At 44.6% G+C, this 23464-nt stretch overlaps 1 protein-coding gene across 1 annotated transcript; it reads left to right on the top strand.

Moving 5' to 3' along the window:
- Nucleotides 1-1979: 1979 nt before the first annotated feature.
- On the top strand, nucleotides 1980-22390 carry clip3 (CAP-GLY domain containing linker protein 3; the record flags this gene model as incomplete). Its single annotated transcript, XM_079245901.1, has 13 exons — nucleotides 1980-2352; nucleotides 6905-7044; nucleotides 9043-9136; nucleotides 12370-12531; nucleotides 12650-12768; nucleotides 12854-13090; nucleotides 15705-15840; nucleotides 15937-16092; nucleotides 16161-16292; nucleotides 20439-20562; nucleotides 20637-20704; nucleotides 20786-20858; nucleotides 22336-22390. 13 exons carry the CDS (start codon nucleotides 1980-1982, stop codon nucleotides 22388-22390), a joined length of 1869 nt encoding a protein of 622 aa, XP_079102027.1.
- Nucleotides 22391-23464: the final 1074 nt, after the last annotated feature.

Here is a 23464-nt window from a genome sequence, read left to right as displayed (position 1 = left end):
GTTAGCACGTCTAGCTGCTGCCGCTATCGGAAAGGGTCGAACCAACTCAGCAGCGATGGTCTGATGGTGGATGTGTGCCTCCTGAGGGTCTGGAAGACCAGAGCTGACTGGTTCCTCCTGAACCGGTCTGAACCGGGTCCTGGTCCGGTCTGAACCGCATCCTGGACCGGTCTGAACCGCATCCTGGACCGGTCTGAACCGCATTCTGGACCGGTCTGAACCGGATCCTGGTCCGGTCTGAACCGCATCCTGGACCGGTCTGAACCGCATTCTGGACCGGTCTGAACCGGATCCTGGTCCGGTCTGAACCGCGTCCTGGACCGGTCTGAACCGCGTCCTGGACCGGTCTGAACCGGGTCCTGGACCGGTCTGAACCGGGTCCTGGACCGGTCTGAACCGGGTCCTGGTCCGGTCTGAACCGCATCCTGGTCCGGTCTGAACCGCATCCTGGAACGGTCTGAACTGCATCCTGGAACGGTCTGAACCGCATCCTGGACCGGTCTGAACCGGGTCCTGGACCGGTCTGAACCGCATCCTGGACCGGTCTGAACCGCATTCTGGACCGGTCTGAACCGGGTCCTGGACCGGTCTGAACCGCATCCTGGACCGGTCTGAACCGCATTCTGGACCGGTCTGAACCGGGTCCTGGTCCGGTCTGAACCGCATCCTGGACCGGTCTGAACCGGGTCCTGGACCGGTCTGAACCGCATCCTGGACCGGTCTGAACCGCATTCTGGACCGGTCTGAACCGGGTCCTGGACCGGTCTGAACCGCATCCTGGACCGGTCTGAACCGCATTCTGGACCGGTCTGAACCGGGTCCTGGTCCGGTCTGAACCGGGTCCTGGACCGGTCTGAACCGCATCCTGGACCGGTCTGAACCGCATCCTGGTCCGGTCTGAACCGCATCCTGGTCCGGTCTGAACCGGGTCCTGGACCGGTCTGAACCGCATCCTGGTCCGGTCTGAACCGCATCCTGGAACGGTCTGAACCGCATCCTGGACCGGTCTGAACCGGGTCCTGGTCCGGTCTGAACCGCATCCTGGTCCGGTCTGAACCGCATCCTGGAACGGTCTGAACCGCATCCTGGAACGGTCTGAACCGCATCCTGGACCGGTCTGAACCGGGTCCTGGTCCGGTCTGAACCGCATCCTGGTCCGGTCTGAACCGCATCCTGGTCCGGTCTGAACCGCATCCTGGTCCGGTCTGAACCGCATCCTGGAACGGTCTGAACCGCATCCTGGAACGGTCTGAACCGCATCCTGGTCCGGTCTGAACCGCATCCTGGTCCGGTCTGAACCGCATCCTGGTCCGGTCTGAACCGCATCCTGGAACGGTCTGAACCGCATCCTGGAACGGTCTGAACCGCATCCTGGTCCGGTCTGAACCGCATCCTGGAACGGTCTGAACCGCATCCTGGAACGGTCTGAACCGCATCCTGGAACGGTCTGAACCGCGTCCTGGACCGTTGACGTGTTTCTCCAATAAAAAACAATAGAAAACATTTTTATAAATATTTTACCTCTACAGATAAATGCTATGATTTTTTGTTCTTTAGTGATGTTTATAATTTATCATGATTTATGATTTATTTCATGTATTATGTAGAATATTTATAAAATATTATATAACAATAATTATATAAATCTTGTATAAACTATCGATGTATCATTTTCTTTTTCTCTTAATCAGAAAGGTAAACTTGTGTAATTACGTTATGTTTAATTAGATCAGATATTTATTTATTTTCCAGTGATTAGAAATGTATTGATGACTCTCTAACATCCACTGGAGCGGTTTATCTACAGAAATACCGTCTTCAGTCATGAATATGCTAAATAAACGTTTGTAAAACAGCGTTTATTTATACGCATTTGTACGCATGAAAGGGTTAACGGCTTTTCAGCCAAACTGTTTGTTGTTGTTATTTATTGATTAACTTGTGATTGATTGATTCTGCGTCTCTGTCAGGCCAGCATCATGACAAAAGAGGAGAACCTGGAGGTGCAAGAGAAGGAGAGGCACGACCGCGAGGAGCAGGAGGAGGGGAGGGTCCAGAGAGAGGAGGAGGAGGCGCTGACGGAGGAGGAGGAGGAAGATGAGGAGGAGGAAGAGGAGGAGGAGTATGAGCTAGAGGAGGAGAGGGAGGGGGAGGAGAGAGCTGAGGTGGAGGATGAGGAGGAGGACGAGCAAGAGGAGGAGCGAGAGGAAAGAGAGGAAGAGGAGGAGGATCCTCCTGTGGAACCAGAACCGGAACCACTTTCCGTGTCCGAGTACCAGAGTCCGGTTCAGGAGCCACGGCGCCGAGCCATGGTCCACCCGTCCGCCCAGGCGCCGCTGCCCAAAGACTACGGTACGTCATACCGCCTTAAATACCTGAACGTGCTTCTGACACGCAGCGCCGATATCGCACACCCCGGTATCGCTACGACAACCAAATCCAGCCAAGTATCACACAAAGCCGTACTCTCTGCTTAAATATCACAATCAATCAATGTTTCATTTAAAATGATCGATTATGATGTTTGTATGTCTGAACTGGAGTCAGAATGAGGAAGAAATAAGCGAGAAAAATTAAATGTTTCTTTAAAATGAAACAATTTGTCTGAACAAACTGAACGACAAAGCTGAGAATTTTATATTTAAGCCTTTTTGTTTGTAAACAAAGAAACGTAACAAAATAATTCTGCATTTCCTATTTCTGTTTCTTTCCTGTTTTCTATTTTTCCTTTCATCGCACAACTTCCACAAAATCAAAGTCAACAACAAAAAATAGCTAAACAGAAGAAAAACCTGCATTTTGTTGCTTTTATCCCCAAATCCTGCAAGAAAAGTATCTCAGCTCCTGATACCAACCGTGGTATCAATACTGTCGATACTTAAACCGCCCGGCCTTATCACCACCTCAACCCTTCAGCTTTAATCTAAACTTCCACTTTCACCCTCTGTCTGTCATTTTTCACATCTTTTCAACAACATCAGACCAAACCACAGATATCAAATAGAAAAATTTAATTTTTTAAAAACTTTTTTGTCATAAAAACACAGAATCTGCATCGTAATACATCCGGATTACAGTGCATCAAAAACATGTTTATAATGGGAGTCAATGGGACCAAATGATGAACATGAAATGATCAGAAGGTGTTCGGCTCTTCAGACGTGATGCAGACCTATGTACATAAAAAACAACTTCAGACTTCATATCGGCTGCAGCGTGGGACCAGATTACCGCCCACATGCCGGCTGGGAGACGGTCCAAGCGAGGAACAGCCTCCTTCCCCGCCTTCAGCCTAGACCTGCAGAAAAGCCTGATTTCAGAGTATTTAGTGTCACGATTGGTGTTAAGGACCCAAATGCAGAGACGGGAACCAGAGATGCAGAGTCTGACTGTTTATTCCAAAGTAAACCGAAACACTGAAGGAGTCATGACAAAAAACACCTGAACTTAACAAGACGAACAAAGGACTAAACACAATGATCCAGCAGCTGAACACTTTGTGTTCACAAACCAAGTAGTATAAATACACAGAGGAAGTAACTAGACACAGGTAAAAGGATCAGAATATCAAACCAGGTGAACTAATGAACAGGAACCGAGACAAGAAGGAACTAAACAAGGAAAACTACTAAACAAAACAGGAAACCAGAACTAAAGATAAATAAAATATCATATCATGACATTTAGTCAGTTTTTCACAGTTTTCATAACTTCATCTGGTTACCATCCATACGTAATGCAGCTGAGAGGCTTTGGTGATGCTGGATCTACGGAGCTACAACAGGGACATAAATTTTATCACTTAGAGATCCACATTTAAAGACTGGAACACCTACAGCAGTGATTTCCAGTCTGTCCTGCAGGTTTTAGATGTTTTCCAGCTGCACACTGGATAACAAGCTGCTAGTGATCCATTTAAATCAAGTGTGTTGCAGCAGGGAAACATCTAAAATCTGCAGGGCAGTTGGTGGACCCCTGAAGTACAAGTCTGAATTAATTATGCAAGTAAAACAGAAGTGAGAAGTACAAAAAGAAATTATAAGTTATACAATAAAAGTCAAATATATTTTCAAACTTAAAATTTTCAGTGGAATTTTCAAACATTTTCCCAATTTAGAAAATAAAAGTAAATTTTACAACTTAGAAAGTAAAGAAAATATAAGTTTTTCCAATAAAACCTGAAAAGACAGACAGTTCAGATCAATAAAAAAAATGTAGAAAAACATTTTAAAAAGTTACTAATTAAAGTACATTTTTACTGCCAATCAAGTAAAGGTAAACTTTGCGTTTTAGAAAATGTTTTATATTAAACAATTATCCAACAAAAAAATTTAAATAAATGTTTACAAATGACCAAATATGGGTACATTTTACAACTCGTAAAATATTAGTTTTTTTTTTTTTACAAGTAAAAATTTAGAAATACAATTAGGATATTATGGTTACATTTTTAAAGGTCCTGAAATGCAGGTAAATTTAACAATTTAGAAAAATATGAATATTTTTAACTAGTAAATCTTAGAGCATTTTTTTTTACATGTAGATAATACCATTTAATTTTACAAGTAATAAAGTACAAGTATATTTTACAACGTAGAAACTATTAACAAATTTTAAACACCAGAAAATACAAGTATATTTAACAACTTTGACAGTATTATTACATTTTTACAAGTAAAACTTACAAGTTAGAAGATTTATCCCAAATATTTACGTGCCTCCTTCAGAACCAATCAGATTGGTCTAATCTCTGACCAATCAAATAGAGGAAGGCTGTGAATTTCTTCCTCTGCAACCAAATTTACGTTGTGTGTAAAATCACCACTGCAGCCGTCGGACCACGACGAGCGCGACCGTCACTGAAAACTGAGATACAAGTTGGAAACGAGCCGCTAAACTTGTCCGTGTCATGGCTCCGTAGATTCTGGTGTCATTAATGACTTTTATCCAGTTCCAGCCAACAAACTGCTTCCAGAAAACACACTAAATCGCTTTTCTGCTCACTGAAAGTCTCCTGAGGTGCATCACAAGTGAAATCTGTCAGGATGAAAGAAAATCCTCCTGCGAGCTGCAGAGTCGGCGAGAAGAGAAACTGCAGAACTCGCAGGTTTCTTCTGATGAGATGATAGAGACTAAAAACTTCTTGGCTCCTAGTTTTCCTTCCTCTCCTCGTTTCCTCCGGCCTTCCTGGTCTGACCCTAACCCTGGTCCAACCCTGGTCTAACCCTTCCTGGTCTAACCCTTCCTGGTCTGACCCTAACCCTGGTCTAACCCTGGTCTGACCCTAACCCTGGTCTAACCCTGGTCTAACCCTTCCTGGTCTAACACTGGTCTAACCCTGGTCTAACCCTTCCTGGTCTAACCCTGGTCTAACCCTTCCTGGTCTAACCCTTCCTGGTCTGACCCTAACCCTGGTCTAACCCTAACCCTGGTCTAACCCGTCCTGGTCTGACCCTAACCCTGGTCTAACCCTTCCTGGTCTGACCCTAACCCTGGTCTAACCCTGGTCTGACCCTAACCCTGGTCTAACCCTGGTCTAACCCTGGTCTAACCCTTCCTGGTCTAACCCTGGTCCAACCCTGGTCTAACCCTTCCTGGTCTAACCCTTCCTGGTCTGACCCTAACCCTGGTCTAACCCTGGTCTGACCCTTCCTGGTCTAACCCTGGTCTAACCCTGGTCTAACCCTTCCTGGTCTAACCCTTCCTGGTCTGACCCTAACCCTGGTCTGACCCTAACCCTGGTCTAACCCTAACCCTGGTCTAACCCGTCCTGGTCTGACCCTAACCCTGGTCTAACCCTTCCTGGTCTGACCCTAACCCTGGTCTAACCCTGGTCTGACCCTAACCCTGGTCTAACCCTGGTCTGACCCTAACCCTGGTCTAACCCTGGTCTAACCCTTCCTGGTCTAACCCTGGTGTAACCCTTCCTGGTCTGACCCTGGTCTAACCCTTCCTGGTCTAACCCTGGTCTAACCCTTCCTGGTCTAACCCTTCCTGGTCTAACCCTTCCTGGTCTAACCCTAACCCTGGTCTAACCCGTCCTGGTCTGACCCTAACCCTGGTCTAACCCTGGTCTGACCCTAACCCTGGTCTAACCCTGGTCTAACCCTAACCCTGGTCTAACCCGTCCTGGTCTGACCCTAACCCTGGTCTAACCCTGGTCTGACCCTAACCCTGGTCTAACCCTGGTCTAACCCTTCCTGGTCTAACCCTGGTCTAACTCTTCCTGGTCTAACCCTAACCCTGGTCTGACCCTAACCCTGGTCTAACCCTAACCCTGGTCTAACCCGTCCTGGTCTGACCCTAACCCTGGTCTAACCCTGGTCTAACCCTAACCCTGGTCTAACCCGTCCTGGTCTGACCCTAACCCTGGTCTAACCCTGGTCTAACCCTTCCTGGTCTGACCCTAACCCTGGTCTAACCCTTCCTGGTCTGACCCTAACCCTGGTCTAACCCTTCCTGGTCTAACACTGGTCTAACCCTAACCCTGGTCTAACCCTGGTCTGACCCTAACCCTGGTCTAACCCTAACCCTGGTCTAACCCTTCCTGGTCTAACACTGGTCTAACCCTAACCCTGGTCTAACCCTGGTCTGACCCTAACCCTGGTCTAACCCTAACCCTGGTCTAACCCGTCCTGGTCTGACCCTAACCCTGGTCTAACCCTTCCTGGTCTGACCCTAACCCTGGTCTAACCCTGGTCTAACCCTAACCCTGGTCTAACCCTGGTCTAACCCTTCCTGGTCTGACCCTAACCCTGGTCTAACCCTGGTCTAACCCTAACCCTGGTCTAACCCTGGTCTAACCCTTCCTGGTCTGACCCTAACCCTGGTCTAACCCTGGTCTAACCCTAACCCTGGTCTAACCCGTCCTGGTCTAACTTCTCCTGAACATTTCTGTCTCCAGCTTTCACCTTCTTCGACCCGAACGACCCGGCCTGTCTGGAGATCCTCATGGATCCTCGGACCTCCATCCCCGAGCTGTTTGCCATCGTCCGTCAGTGGGTTCCTCAGGTGCAGCACAAGGTCGACGTCATTGGCAACGAGGTGAGAACACACCCAGAAACTCTTCTTGTTTCACTTTTATGAATAAAAAAAATCAGATTATCTTCTTTTTAAATAAAGAGAAAAGTTTTAACATTGAATTTACATTTTATTTTCATTTATTAGACTTTCTTCTTACTTTAATTTTATTTTTTATTTTACGTTTGCTTGTTTTTTATTTTTTCTATTTATTTTTAAATATATTAGTTTTGTTTAAATTTTCATATATTTGTAATAATATATATTGAAATATATATTTCATATATTTAAATTTAAGTTTTTTTATTTTCATATTTTTAAAATTTTTATCCTGACATTATTATTTACTTAAATTTTAATTTGATTTGTTTAGTTATTGTTTAATTTGATCACATTTATTTTCATTTATTTAATTTTTAATTTAGTGTTAATTTTTTATTTTAATTTAATTATTTTCGTTTTCATTTAATTTTTGTTCATTTGGAATTTTTCTTACTTTTGTATGATTTTTTTACATTGTATGTTTACATTTAATTCAGTTCTATTTATTTATTTTAGTTTCTTTTGCATATTTATTTTTAATGTTCTATTTTAAATAAATTTTTGTTTAATCTTTTCATTTTCATTATTTTCAATATTTCAAAGCTTTAGCTTTTTGTTTCGGTGAAACAAGCTAATGCTAAAGCTAAGTAAGCTAGCAGGCAAACATGGCCGTTCTCTGGAAGGTCTGCATCAGCTGCCGTTGTTCTGTATGCATGAAGCCTGACTAAGTTGTCACATTGACCCAGATTCAACCTCCACACACACACACACACACACACACACACACACACACACACATAAACACACACACACATAAACACACACACACACACACACACAGTGAGATAATGAACGATTGAATCCCTGTGAGCAGCGAGGAGTTCCTGCTGCTGCAGAGTCTGAATCCCGTTTGTTTATTCCTTTACTGCATGAAAGCTTTCTGGTTTGAGTCATTCATGTGTAAAACTGCAGGAGATTCACTTCCATCCTAAACTTCTCCTTGTCTCCACATAAAACAGCATTTTATTTACAGTTGTGCTCATATTTATTCATACCTTTCATTAAAGAAGGAAAAAAACAGCTGCCTGTAAAATAAGCTGAAATTGACTAAAGTAATAATTAAATAAAATTTTTATGTAAATCACAACATTATTTTCTAATTCTAGTTCAATAGAAATGTTTTTTAAAAAGCAAACAAATAAGATAAAACTAATATTTAGTTGAACAATCCTTTAATGTTTCCGCTCCAGTCAGATGTTTTCTGCACCTTTTGACAGGTATTTTGTCCCACTGTTCAACAGAAAAGTCTCTAATTTGTCCAGGACACATTTGTTTATTTGTTTGTTTTCTTTCTTCAACTCAATTTAATGAAAAAACAGTGTCTTTTATTACTAAATTATATTTTTGCAAATTTTTAGTTCTTGTTCCTTTTTTCAGTCTCCAGTTATTTGAGTGACTGTTGTAAATTCAGCCTTTTCTTTAATGAAAGGGGATGAATACATAAATGCAGTGGCTTCTCGGTCGGACACCAGCTTCAGAGCTGATAATGACCCAGTTGAAAAGGCTGCATGCAGGGAGGGAAAGTGGTGCAGAGAGAGAGAGACTGAAAGGCATTGAGACTCGTCCATGACTCAGCATGAGGACTGGACGGTCATATGATGCAGGGACTCAGTCAGAATGGACTGAGATGGAAAACTCAGCGTGATTTCACCAGTTCTGAGTGTTGGATGTTCTTCTGCTCCGCAGCTCTTCGTTGTATAACTGCTCAGTTTTTCACAAGTTTCTCTGAATGTTTCCTTTCTCTTTCTGCAACATGTTCCTGGAACCAGCCCAACGAGCATAAAAACACGCAGTTTTATAAGGAATATGCTGAAAGCCTGTTTTATGCTAGCTAGCTGCTAGCTGTATGTGTTTTCATTAGAAACCAGCAGCTGTGAGGCGTCATGTCATCATCCATCCTCTTCTCTTCCTGTGTCTCAGATCCTGAAGCGCGGTTGCCATGTCAACGACCGGGATGGTTTGACGGACATGACGCTGCTTCACTACAGCTGCAAGGCCGGCGCTCATGGAGTCGGTAAGCTCTCTTTAATCCAGATCCAGTCTGGATCGAACCTGAATCAGGTCTGAACGCATCATGCTGTTTAACTAGACCAGGGAGGGTCATTCCTTCTGACACCAGGATCCTGAAACTCAGAACATTTAGCCGTGCTACTTTCAGCATGATGTAAACGGACTTTTACAGACTCAGTCCGGTTCATTGTAGTCTGGTTATATTCCAACTAAAACCGCTTTATGTAATCCATGTTAGTCCAGTTTATACCTGTCTTCATTTAAACCAGAATAACATCATTAGCGAGCTAAGAAAACCTCCATCAGGACCAGAACCAGGATGGAAAACCTCCATCAGGACCAGAACCAGGAAGGAAAACCTCCATCAGGACCAGAACCAGGAAGGAAAACCTCCATCAGGACCAGAACTAGGAAGGAAAACCTCCATCAGGACCAGAACCAGGATGGAAAACCTCCATCAGGACCAGAACCATGAAGGAAAACCTCCATCAGGACCAGAACCAGGAAGGAAAACCTCCATCTGGACCAGAACCAGGATGGAAAACCTCCATCAGGACCAGAACTAGGAAGGAAAACCTCCATCAGGACCAGAACCAGGAAGGAAAACCTCCATCAGGACCAGAACCAGGATGGAAAACCTCCATCAGGACCAGAACTAGGAAGGAAAACCTCCATCAGGACCAGAACCAGAAAGGAAAACCTCCATCAGGACCAGAACCAGGAAGGAAAACCTCCATCAGGGCCAGAACCAGGATGGAAAACCTCCATCAGGACCAGAACCAGGAAGGAAAACCTCCATCAGGACCAGAACTAGGAAGGAAAACCTCCATCAGGACCAGAACCAGGATGGAAAACCTCCATCAGGACCAGAACCATGAAGGAAAACCTCCATCAGGACCAGAACCAGGAAGGAAAACCTCCATCAGGACCAGAACCAGGAAGGAAAACCTCCATCAGGACCAGAACCAGGAAGGAAAACCTCCATCAGGACCAGAACCAGGATGGAAAACCTCCATCAGGACCAGAACTAGGAAGGAAAACCTCCATCAGGACCAGAACCAGAAAGGAAAACCTCCATCAGGGCCAGAACCAGGAAGGAAAACCTCCATCAGGACCAGAACCAGGAAGGAAAACCTCCATCGGGACCAGAACCAGGAAGGAAATCCATCTATGTGGTCTGGCTGGGGGTGGAGAGGACAGGAAAAAGGGTTAACAGCCACTGAAGCCAAACTAACAACTTTATTTGAGGAAAAAAAGAATTTTACTTTCCAATCTGGATTTAACAGAAAACCGATGAGGAGAAAACCTGAGAAATATGATTTCTGATGATAATTCTTCATTTTGGATCAGATGGAAAACAGATTTTAGAACAATAACCAGTCGTCCTATCCGGAAGAACAATGGACAGTTTTTCTCCATCACTCAGATAGGATGCTCATTAATAATGGACAACCATTTCTGTGGAAGGAGGAGGTCCTAGAAACCTGTTTTTGGTCACGTATAAGGATCCTGGTCCAGAAACACTAGAGGCTGGAAGCCAAAGTCATACCATCCAGAGTGATCCTACAGCCGTCCTTCTGACGACAACGATTATCAGTAGTTTGTTAAGAGAAGGAAAACCATTGTGAAGCATGGTCCATAGACCGAGCCAAACCAGTCCAAGGTCCATACACCGAGCCAAACCAGTCCAAGGTCCATACACCGAGCCAAACCAGTCCAAGGTCCATACACCGAGCCAAACCAGTCCAAGGTCCATACACCGAGCCAAACCAGTCCAAGGTCCATACACCGAGCCAAACCAGTCCAAGGTCCATACACCGAGCCAAACCAGTCCAAGGTCCATACACCAAACCAAACCAGTCCAAGGTCCATACACCAAACCAAACCAGTCCAAGGTCCATACACCGAACCAAACCAGTCCATGGTCCATACACCGAGCCAAACCAGTCCAAGGTCCATACACCGAACCAAACCAGTCCAAGGTCCATACACCGAGCCAAACCAGTCCAAGGTCCATACACCGAACCAAACCAGTCCAAGGTCCATACACCGAGCCAAACCAGTCCAAGGTCCATACACCAAACCAAACCAGTCCAAGGTCCATACACCAAACCAAACCAGTCCATGGTCCATACACCGAGCCAAACCAGTCCAAGGTCCATACACCGAACCAAACCAGTCCATGGTCCATACACCGAGCCAAACCAGTCCAAGGTCCATACACCGAACCAAACCAGTCCAAGGTCCATACACCGAGCCAAACCAGTCCAAGGTCCATACACCGAGCCAAACCAGTCCAAGGTCCATACACCGAACCAAACCAGTCCAAGGTCCATACACCGAGCCAAACCAGTCCAAGGTCCATACACCAAACCAAACCAGTCCAAGGTCCATACACCGAACCAAACCAGTCCAAGGTCCATACACCGAGCCAAACCAGTCCAAGGTCCATACACCAAACCAAACCAGTCCAAGGTCCATACACAGAGCCAAACCAGTCCAAGGTCCATACACCGAACCAAACCAGTCCAAGGTCCATACACCGAGCCAAACCAGTCCAAGGTCCATACACCGAGCCAAACCAGTCCAAGGTCCATACACCGAACCAAACCAGTCCAAGGTCCATACACCGAGCCAAACCAGTCCAAGGTCCATACACCGAGCCAAACCAGTCCAAGGTCCATACACCGAACCAAACCAGTCCAAGGTCCATACACCGAGCCAAACCAGTCCAAGGTCCATACACCGAACCAAACCAGTCCATGGTCCATACACCGAGCTGACTCTCGAGGGGAAGCGATAAGGGAAAACGCCGGGCAGGCAGGTACTTGGGAGAAGGAGAAACAGGGCAGGGTGAGCTAGAGTGTTGAAGTAGGCTGGAAACGAACAAAGTACATCTGACAATCCTGGGCTTGCTGCTTAAATAGAGGGAGGCACATGTGGAAGCCATCAGCTAATCAGCACAGGAGGATGCCTTCAGGGACAGTTGGGAAAAATCATGACAGCATAGGCTTCACTTTTATCCGCCAGAGGCTCCACCCATCTTTCATGTACGGTCTATGTGCTGAACGCAGAGGACTGATATGCAAACGTAAATTACTTTTGACTCCAGTTTATAAGAAAATCTTCTGTCCTGAATCTAAATCCAGCTTCAGTTGTCAAGCCTGTTAGGACGGTTGTTCCAATGAAGAGTCCAGTTCTGGACCGGTCTCACTTTCGTCCTCGCTGTGTCTTCAGGCGACCCGTCTGCGGCGTTGCGTCTCACCAGTCAGTTGATTTCCCTGGGCGCCGACGTGAGTCTGCGGAGCCGCTGGACCAACATGAACGCTCTGCACTACGCCGCCTACTTCGACGTTCCAGAACTGATCCGAGTCCTGCTCAAAGCAGCTAAACCCAGAGGTACGCGTGACTGCTCGCTCTTGCCGTGGTCCCCAGCTATATTTAGCAATAAATCAATAATTGATGGAGAAACCGCAGGAGTGGAGGTTAGCTTCTTCTTCTTCCCTGTTCCCCGCAGTGCTGAACTCCACCTGCAGCGACTTCCATTACGGAACAGCTCTCCACATCGCTGCCTCCAACCTCTGTTTGGGTGCAGTCAAATGCCTGCTGGAGCACGGAGCCAACCCCACCGTCCGGGTAAAAACACCTCGCCTTCCTCCCAACTCAAAATGTCCTGCTGCACGAAATCTGATTCACAAGCCGTCTTGTTTGGTTTCTGCAGAACGATAAAGGCCAGGTTCCGGCAGAGGTGGTTCCTGATCCCATGGACATGAGCCTGGACAAGGCGGAGGCCGCCATGGTGGCCAAAGAGCTGAAGCAGCTGTTGCTGGATGCCGTACCTCTGAGCTGTAACCTTCCCAGAGCCACACTGCCCAACTACGACAACATCCCCGGAAACCTGATGCTGTCGTCTCTGGGCCTGAAGCTGGGAGACCGCGTGGTGCTGGACGACATGAAGGTTTGGAAAACTACATTAAACGGTCACATCATAGCACACTTCAGGTCCGAGTAGATGACCAACAGTCATCTACTCGGACCAACAACCCACCATCATACTTCCTCCTCCATGCTTCACGCATCACTTTTTGCTGCAGCTCACATCAGTTTACGTCAGTGTTTTTCAACTTATTTTGAGTCAAGGCACACTTTATTTCACTGAAAACTCACAAGGCACAACACAGACCAAAATGTTTTTGTTTTGTTTTTTTAAAAAAATAAGATATAAACAAGAAAAAGGAATTTTATTGTCTTTCACCTGGGGCCTGGGTGAACACAAAGCTGGTTTTCAGACCAGTCAGGTGACATTGGATCATTTCTCAGGGCACACCTGATGATCTCTCACAGCACACTAGTGTGCCACGGCACAGTGGTTGAAAAACACTGGTTTATATGAACATGATAGATTATATTTGTACGTTACTTATCTTGACAGCATTACAATGCTATACAGGAACAGCAGAGCGATTTGAAGCTAGCAGCAGACTTTGTGTGTTAATAGTCATTATAAATGAGGCATCAGGCCAACAACCCTTAAAACTCTGCTGTCCCCCCAGAGCACTCTCACTGATATTATCCCCAGTGTCTCTGGAATGTTAGTGTGTAACTCTGTTGGGTAAAATGTGATGGACATGTGACCTTTAAGGTGATCTACGGAGGTTTTCCAGCATTTCTTTCCCATCCAGGAGGTTTAGAAATCCAGCCACAACATGTAGTGTGTATTCAGTCTCTATATGTTAAATCCACCATGATCTACGAGAACACCATTATTTATCACATTTTCGTGGTAAAAAAAAGATCACTACCATGACTATTTTCACCTAGAAATGATGGTAAAGCCTTTTCCTGTCCAACTTTCTACCAATAGGAGAGCTTTAAATGGCAGTAATGTCCAATCAGGAGCAGCCAAAGATCAACAAGTGAGCAGAAAGATGCACAGTGGTGCCAGAAACGTGCTGTGTTGGGTTGGCTTTGTGAGGATAGTCAATAAATAGTGGCATAAATACCTGTAAATGAGGAAAAAGTGTAAATTTAAAAAAAAAAAAATTGGCTTGTATGTTTGGGAAGCTTGCTGGGATCTATTGGCTTTATGATCACATACAACAGAGTATAATCAGCGTAAAGATTTTTATTAAGCTGCTTAGAGGTATAATTAGAAAACCGAAGGGGCCCAGGATTGATCCCTGTGGTACACATGTCGGCTGTGATGTTATGGAAGTAAAGTTGTTCAGGATAATGGAAACATTTCTGAAAGACAGAAAGATGCATAACAAAATAAAGAACTGGGTCCTTTTTTCCAACTCGAGACTGATCTATGAACATGTTGTGAACATGTTGGATTTATAACAGTATTTTGATGAAACTCATCTTGTGTGCTTTGTTTTTTGAAAAGTTTCTAATGGTGTGTTCAGACCAAACGCGTTTTGGGCGCAAAAACGCTCAAAACGCTGAACGCTCGACGCTGGTCACTAAACTGCCACTTTTGTGTCCGACGCCCAAAACGCTCCCAACGCTCCTTCCGGTCAGTCTGAATGATGGCGGATTCAGTAGAGAGACGGCATGGTTTTATTTAATAAATAAAGCTAGAGGACGTTGTCGTTGGGCAGTAATAGTCAGTTAATGCAACAAGAGCCGCACTCAGCAGAGAGCCGCCCCCAAACAAAGCGTTGCTAGGCAACATATCCTGCTACGTTGCCAAATCAGTAACATTCAGCTTTTTAGCAAGGAATGGTTATCCTAAATATTGTACGGAGTAATGGCGTCTCAGCCCCGTGTCTGGGTTCACCACAGGAATCCTCCAGGAGCTGCGAGCTGATCGCTGTGATTGGTTGACGCCCCGCATCGAGCGGCCAAAGTTCAGCTTTGTCCATCTCTGGCTTTTGACACGCGGAACGCGCGTCGAACTTAAAAAAACTTTTTGGCGTGTTTGTTCTGCGCGGAACGCCGACGCCAAAGAGCTCGACGCCCCCTTGCCGCACCTCCTCATAGACTTTACATGGAAACCTGCCGCTCTCGACGCTCAAAACGCGTCCATTCTTTTTTCTTGACCTTTAACCATCTTCCCTTTTTTAAGAAGAGATTTTTCTTTTTTTCTCACAATAGAGTGATTCCATTTTCATAACCTGTACTATATTTGAATTAAAAACTTAATTAGAAAAACATTTTTAGTTGTACTAAAACTTTTTAGATACGTTTTTAAAAGCAGGAATATTGAGTTTTTGTGTTGGTTTTTGGCTCAAATTCATAAATGTCTCAAACTTCTCCGGCTGGTAAAAGAAAAAGGCTTCAAATAAATTAAACCTGAAGCCTTCAGTAACTTTTCCAGGTTAAATGATTTTTCTTAATCTAATAATTATTTATGACCTAAAAACATTTCTTTCAGATGTCTTACCAAAGCAAAGATGACAGCCCGGCTGAAAACCTCAAACAGGTTGGTTAAACGCCGGCTGGATCATAGACTAACCGAGCTGACTCACCACAACATGAAAACACTGATTCCATTTCCTCTCCATAAAGCACCAACATACATCTGCCTTCATGCAGCAGATTCCAGATTTCCTCTGTTTCTTTTCTAGACGGGAACTCTGAGGTTTTGTGGCACTACAGAGTTCGCCAGTGGTCAGTGGGTCGGCGTGGAGCTGGACGAGCCGGAGGGGAAGAACGATGGCAGCGTAGGTGGGGTTCGCTACTTCATCTGCCCTCCTAAACTAGGTGACAACGGCTGGAGAGATGAAGCCAGAGGTTTTCTGACCAATTCTTTCAATAAAATGAATAGAAAGTAAATATTTTAATGTTTTGGACATGCAGGCATTTTCGCTCCAGTTTCAAAGATTTCCAAAGCCGTGGATCAGACAGTTTCATCGGTCACCTCCACCCCCCGAACTCCCCGCATGGACCTGGCTTCCCGCCTCGCCGGAAAGACCAAGAAGGAGAAGGAAAAGAAGGAGAAAGAAAGAGAAAAAGGTAAGCCAAGTTCCCGCAAGTCGGACGTCAAAATGTTGGTCTGTGTTGGTCACAAAGTGCCTTCTCAGCCCAGAGGAAGAAGGCATCGGTGGCCAGTCTGGACCCAGAGGGAACAAACGTGGAGGTCGGAGATCAAGTTCTGGTAGCTGGTCAGAAAAACGGCATCATCCGCTTCTACGGAAAGACAGACTTCGCTCCTGGTGGGTTCCCTTTCAATATGACGAGTTTTGTAGCTGCGGCCATCGAATCGGCAAGATTCGATCCAATCAGTCATTTTTTTTAACAAGGCTATTAACCTTAAAAACTCCAATCCATTTATTGCTATTTTTTGTGTGCTTGACATCTCTGTCCATTAATGCATGTATAATCTCAACCCTTTTACATACAGTCAAGTACGTATGTTACATACGTATGTAACGTACGAATGTTACGTACAAATGTTACGTACGAATGTTGTATACAAATGTTACGTACGAATGTTACGTGCGAATGTTACGTGCACATGTTGCGTGCGAATTTTCCGTGCAAATGTTGCGTATGAATGTTGCGTATGAATGTTTCGTGCAAATGTTACGTACAAATGTTACGTACGAATGTTGCGTATGAATGTTACGTACGTATGAATGTTGCGTACGAATGTTGCGTGCGAATGTTGCGTGCGAATGTTGCATGCGAATGTTACGTACGAATGTTACGTACGTATTACATCATAATGCGTCTCAAAAGTAAGTTATAGTGTGATGAAAAAATGTGTGAAATGGAATTTCAGGGAGAAAAGTGACTGCGGAGAAAAAGGCTCTTTGATTAGAAAATGTTTTTAGAGGAATTTAAGTGAAACTTTTTATTCAAATGCAAATTGCTTGTAAATCACATGTGAAACACATGATTTTCACTTGAAAGGAATGTTAATGTCTGTGAATCTCATACGGTTCATATGATATGAAGATGTGCTAGAACGTAATGCTTGCAAACCCTTATGTAACTCACATGTTCATGAACATGTTTCACATGTAGTCCACATGTGCTGCACGTGTTCTTTACATGTAGTCCACATGTGCTGCACATGTTCTTCACATGTAGTCCACATTTGCTGCACGTTCTTCACATGTAGTCCACATGTGCTGCACGTGTTCTTCACATGTAGGCGACATTTGCTGCACATTCTTCACATGTAGTCCACATGTGCTGCACATGTTGTTCACATGTAGTCCACATGTGCTGCACACATTCTTCACATGTAGGTCACATGTGCTGCACATGTTTTTCACATGTAGTCCACATGTGCTGCACATGTTCTTCACATGTAGTCCACATGTGCTGCACATGTTCTTTGCATGTAGTCCACATGTTCTGCACACATTCTTCACATGTAGGTCACATTTGCTGCACATGTTCTTCACATGTAGTCCACATGTGCTGCACATGCTCTTTACATGTAGTCCACATGTGCTACACGCATTCTTCACATGTAGTCCACATGTGCTACACACGTTCTTCACATGTAGTCCACATGTGCTGCACGTGTTCTTCACATGTAGTCCACATGTGCTGCATGTGTTCTTCACATGTAATCCACATGTTTTTCACATGTAGTTCACATGTGCTGAACGTGTTCTTCACATGTAGTCCACATGTGCTGCACATGTTCTTCACATGTAGTTCACATGTAATGCACAAGCTCTTTACATGTAGTCCACATGTACGACACATGCTCTTTACATGTAGTCCACATGTTCTGCACATGTTCTTCACATGTAGTCCACATTTGCTGCACATGTTCTTCACATGTAGTCCACAAGTGCTGCACTTGCTCTTTACATGTAGTCCACATGTGCTGCACATGTTCTTCACATGTAGTTCACATGTGCTGCACTTACTCTTTACATGTAGTCCACATGTGCTGCACATGCTCTTTACATGTAGTCCATATGTGCTGCACTTGCTCTTTACATGTAGTCCACATGTGCTGCACATGCTCTTTACATGTAGTCCACATGTGCTGCACACGTTCTTCACATGTAGTCCACATGTGCTGTACTTGCTCTTTACATGTAGTCCACATGTGCTGCACATGTTCTTCACATGTAGTCTACATGTGCTGTACATTCTCTTTACATGTAGTCCACATGTGCTACACACGTTCTTCACATGTAGTCCACATTTGCTGCACATGTTCTTCACATGTAGTCCGCATGTGCTACTCACGTTCTTCACATGTAGTCCACATGTGCTGCACACATTCTTCACATGTAGTCCACATGTGCTGCACATGTTCTTCACATGTAGTCCACATGCACCTGCTCTTTACATGTAGTCCACATGTGCTACACACGTTCTTCACATGTAGTCCATATGTGCTGCATGTGTTCTTTACATGTAGTTCACATGTGCTGCACACGTTCTTCATATGTAGTCCACATGTGCTGCACATGTTCTTCACATGTAGTCCACATGTGCTGCACGTGTTCTTCACATGTAGTCATCATGTGCTGCACGTGTTCTTTACATGTAGTTCACATGTGCTGCACATGTTCTTTACATGTAGTCCACATGTGCTGCACACATTCTTCACATGTAGTCCACATGTGCTGCACACGTTCTTTATATGTAGTCCACATGTGCTGCACACGTTCTTCACATGTAGTCCACATGTGCTGCATGTGTTCTTCACATGTAATCCACATGTTTTTCACATGTAGTTCACATGTGCTGAACGTGTTCTTCACATGTAGTCAACATGTGCTGCACATGTTCTTCACATGTAGTTCACATGTAATGCACAAGCTCTTTACATGTAGTCCACATGTACGACACATGCTCTTTACATGTAGTCCACATGTGCTGCACATGTTCTTCACATGTAGACCACATGTGCTGTGCACATTCTTCACATGTAGTTCACATTTACTGCACATGTTCTTCACATGTAGTCCACAAGTGCTGCACATGCTCTTTACATGTAGTCCACATGTGCTGCACACATTCTTCACATGTAGTCCACATGTGCTGTACTTGCTCTTTACATGTAGTCCACATGTGCTGCACATGCTCTTTACATGTAGTCCACATGTGCTGCACATGTTCTTCACATGTAGTCTACATGTGCTGTACATGCTCTTTACATGTAGTCCACATGTGCTACACACGTTCTTCACATGTAGTCCACATTTGCTGCACATGTTCTTCACATGTAGTCCGCATGTGCTACTCACGTTCTTCACATGTAGTCCACATGTGCTGCACGTGTTCTTCACATGTAGTTCACATGTGCTGCAAATGTTCATCACATGCAGTCCACATGTGCTGCATGTGTTCTACACATGTAGTCCACATGTGCTGCACACATTCTTCACATGTAGTCCACATGTGCTGCACATGTTCTTCACATGTAGTCCACATGCACATGCTCTTTACATGTAGTCCACATGTGCTACACACGTTCTTCACATGTAGTCCATATGTGCTGCATGTGTTCTTTACATGTAGTTCACATGTGCTGCACACGTTCTTCATATGTAGTCCACATGTGCTGCACATGTTCTTCACATGTAGTCCACATGTGCTGCATGTGTTCTTCACATGTAGTCCACATGTGCTGCATGTGTTCTTCACATGTAGTTCACATGTGCTGCACATGTTCTTTACATGTAGTTCACATGTGCTGCACATGTTCTTTACATGTAGTCCACATGTGCTGCATGCGTTCTTTACATGTAGTCCACATGTGCTGCACGTGTTCTTTACATGTAGTTTACATGTGCTGCACGTGTTCTTTACATGTAGTCCACATGTGCTGCACATGTTCTTCAAATGTAGTCCACATGTACTGCACACATTTTTCAAAATGTAGTCCACATGTGCTGCATGTGTTCTTCATATGTAGTCCACATGTGCTGCATGTGTTCTTCATATGTAGTCCACATGTGCTGCATGTGTTCTTCATATGTAGTCCACATGTGCTGCACACGTTCTTCACATGTAGTCCACATGTACTGCACGTGTTCTTCACATGTAGTACACATGTGTTGCATGTGTTCTTCATCTGTAGTCCACATGTGCTGCATGTGTTCTTCATATGTCGTCCACATGTGCTGCACATGTCCTTCACATGTAGTCCACATGTGCTGCACACGTTCTTCACATGTAGTCCACATGTGCTGCACGTGTTCTACACATGTGGATCACATGAAAATGTTCCAAGCCTACATTTGCAAATGTGATCTGCGTGTGTTTTCTCAGTAGGCCAATGAGGTGTAAACGGTTTTGTCTGAATCCTGCTGTGTTGGGTGGTTCTGGTTCTGGTTGATGCTGGACCGGTGTGACCCGGTCTGCTCATGTCCCTGCAGGTTTCTGGTTCGGGATAGAGTTGGATCAGCCCACAGGGAAACATGACGGGTCGGTGTTTGGGGTCCGCTACTTCAGCTGCCTGCCTAAATATGGAGTGTTTGCGCCACCTTCGCGTGTCCAGAGGTACGCCTCCACAGAAACATCATTTCACTCTAATCGCCATTCGTTCATTCTATTCATGAGACTTTATTTGTCAGAATTGGAGGCCCTAAAGACGGCTCACAGAATGACACCTCCATGGTGAAGAAAGTCCACCAGGTCACAAGTAAGTCCTGTTTGTCCTGCTTTAAACCTTTTACTTGATCATGATTGATGATTTACCCGTTTGTTTGTTTGCTTCCTGCAGTGTCACAGCCCAAGAGGAACTTCAACACAATGCGATCTCCTAAAGACCTGACCTCTGAGAGCTCCATATCCAGGTTTTTATCCCGTAATCATGACGTGAAAGTTAAAGTCGCCGTCTTCTGCTAACAGCCGAAGTTAATGCAGAAATCTTTGCAGAACTAACTTGTGATTCCGTGTTCGTCAGAAACACTGAGTTTTACAGGAAGTAAAGGTTTAAAAACTTGTTTTCTTCCCTCTGCGATGTGGGGAGGATGATGACGTCTGTCTGCTTCACATGATGTTTGTATCAGGTAGACTTCAGGAGCAACACTACCAACTAGGGACGTTCCAACCTGATCACATGATCGGGGCGGATCACGTGGGTTCAGACACGATCAGCTGTTAAATCCCGATCAGGGATCAGATATATGTGTGTGTATTTATTCTTATTATCATCAGATCTAAAATATTTCAAAACAAATGTGGAAAAGCAGCTCAGCATTTACTGCGTTCATGTGGGAGTCAGGCAGCAACACATCGTCAACACTTTGACGCAGTGACAACACTGCGTTTTGTGTCGCGAAGCAGGTTTGGGTTAGCAGCCCCACAAAGCGGACTGGTTACGGGTTTGGGTTTCTAAACACTGCGAAGCGAAGTCGGTTTGTGTTAGCAGTGAGCAAAGCAGCCTAAGGTTAACAGCGCTACAAAGTCGGTTAAGGTTAGCAGTGCCGAGAAGCGGACCAGTTCAGGTTACGGTTTGTAAGTGCTGTGAAGCAAAGCAGGTTAAAGTTAGCAGCACCGTGAAGAGGGGTAAGGTTAACAGCGCTACGACGCGAGTTAGGATCAGCAGTGCCGCTCCAGAGAAGCACATTCCATTCCAGCAATGTGTCACTTTTAGTCGTTTGTTTATTTACATGCCTGTTGAGTGTTTGGTTCGGCTGTTTGTTGATCGCAAAACTAAAAAGCTAAACTCCAAGAAATGATTTTTATTTATTAATTACATAGAATATATTTTATTTTCTTATTCTTCAAGGTACTGCAAGTGTTAAATGGAAATAGCATGAATAAATAAATAAAGGGACATCCTGCATCGGTTTCTCAGCTCTTTCATGTTTCATGCGTCAGATCGAGACTCGGTATCGGCCGATATTCAGAGGTGCAAAATCCTGATCACGACATTATATTGTTTCCTCCTGAATTTATCATTCAGCTTGAAACATTTTCAGGAAAAAATGGTAAAAATCAGAAGAAATGAGAAGCCGTCATTTTAGTTTTGGAGGTGTGATCGCCCCCTACTGGCCAGGTGTGACTACTTCCGTGTTTGTAGGGATTTCTGCGATCTCATTTGAAGGCGATATTTTTAAAAATATTATAGTTTTTCATCGTCATTTTATAGAATTTCTGATGTTGTTTTCATGACGTAAATAGAACGTGACTGTTAGGGTTTGTTTTTAATTCAGACGTTTAGAATGAAAAAGAAGGAAATCGATGAAACTTCTTGACAAACCTGAATTTTTCTCTCTCCTTGTTTTCCTTCCTCGTCCCTCCTCCTCCTCTCTTCACCTCCTCCAGGCTACTGTTCTGCTGCTGGTTTCCATGGATGCTTCGCGCTGAGATGCAGTCCTAACCACGCCCTTCTTTCCGTCCTGTACTCCTCCGCCGGACCGATCCCTCTGCTCTACTTTCTCTTCGTTCTTTGCTGTTCTCTCCTCTTCAGAGTTTTTGCCATCGTCGGTCCAACTTCTCGTGGTGAAACTTCGTCCTTTCCTCTCACTCGGCCCAAATCCTCCTTATTTAGCAGTTCTATAGCAAAATCTATAGTGCCTTGTATCTGATTAAATGTCATGCATTCCTTCGATTAACTGAGAATCCAGCTCTGCTGATGCAAATCCCCAGGAATCAGCCTTCCCTCCCTGAATCAAACCATCATTACATTCTTCCATGCTCTTTGCCCTGGTTTTACCGTCGTTTGGGGCAGAAAAAAAAAACCAGCTGTTCTGTTTGTTGTTGCTGCTACCTGTTTTCTTTTGCTGCTTGGAACTATTTTCTTTGTGGTTTGCGGTTTGTCATCGTCAGACTGGTGAAATCCTGAAGTTTTCGAGGCCGTGCGTGAAGCTCCGAGTGTTGCTGCAGAAAACCTTTCATGCATGTTGGTTTGCAGTGTTGAATCCAGATCTTCATGTGCTGGGACTTAAAACCGCTGAGTGATCTGGTTTCACATAAACAACGATCTGAGCTGCATGTGTTCATCTCACAAACCCAGTTAACCCTTAAAACTCCAGCTGTTTTTGCTGGTTTTGGTCCACATGATGTTTTTTCATGTAGAGAGACATATTTACTCTACAACTTAGAGTTATTTATGTTGTTATTTACTCACTTTCCCAACAAAACTCCAACTCAGCTGCTTTTGGGAGCAACAGTCCACCGTTCTGTTCACTGTGGCCGCTCCTGGTTGGAAGTTACCATCAATTTAAGCTTTATAATTCAATTCAATTCAACTTTATTTATATAGCGTCAAATCACGGCAATGCCATCTCAAGACGCTTTACAGACAGAGGGGAAAACATAATGAAGGCCAATTCATAACAGCATATATAAGGAAACCAACAGATTGAGTTGAGTCCAACTCAATCTCCCATCCTGAGCAAGCACACTGGCAACAGTGGGAAGGAAAAAACTCCCTTTTAACAGGAAGGAAACC

This window comes from Telmatherina bonti (genome assembly GCF_933228915.1).
Source record: "Telmatherina bonti genome assembly, chromosome: 9".
NCBI classification, from domain to species: domain Eukaryota; kingdom Metazoa; phylum Chordata; class Actinopteri; order Atheriniformes; family Telmatherinidae; genus Telmatherina; species Telmatherina bonti.
This window is presented reverse-complemented; position numbering and strand designations above follow the sequence as displayed.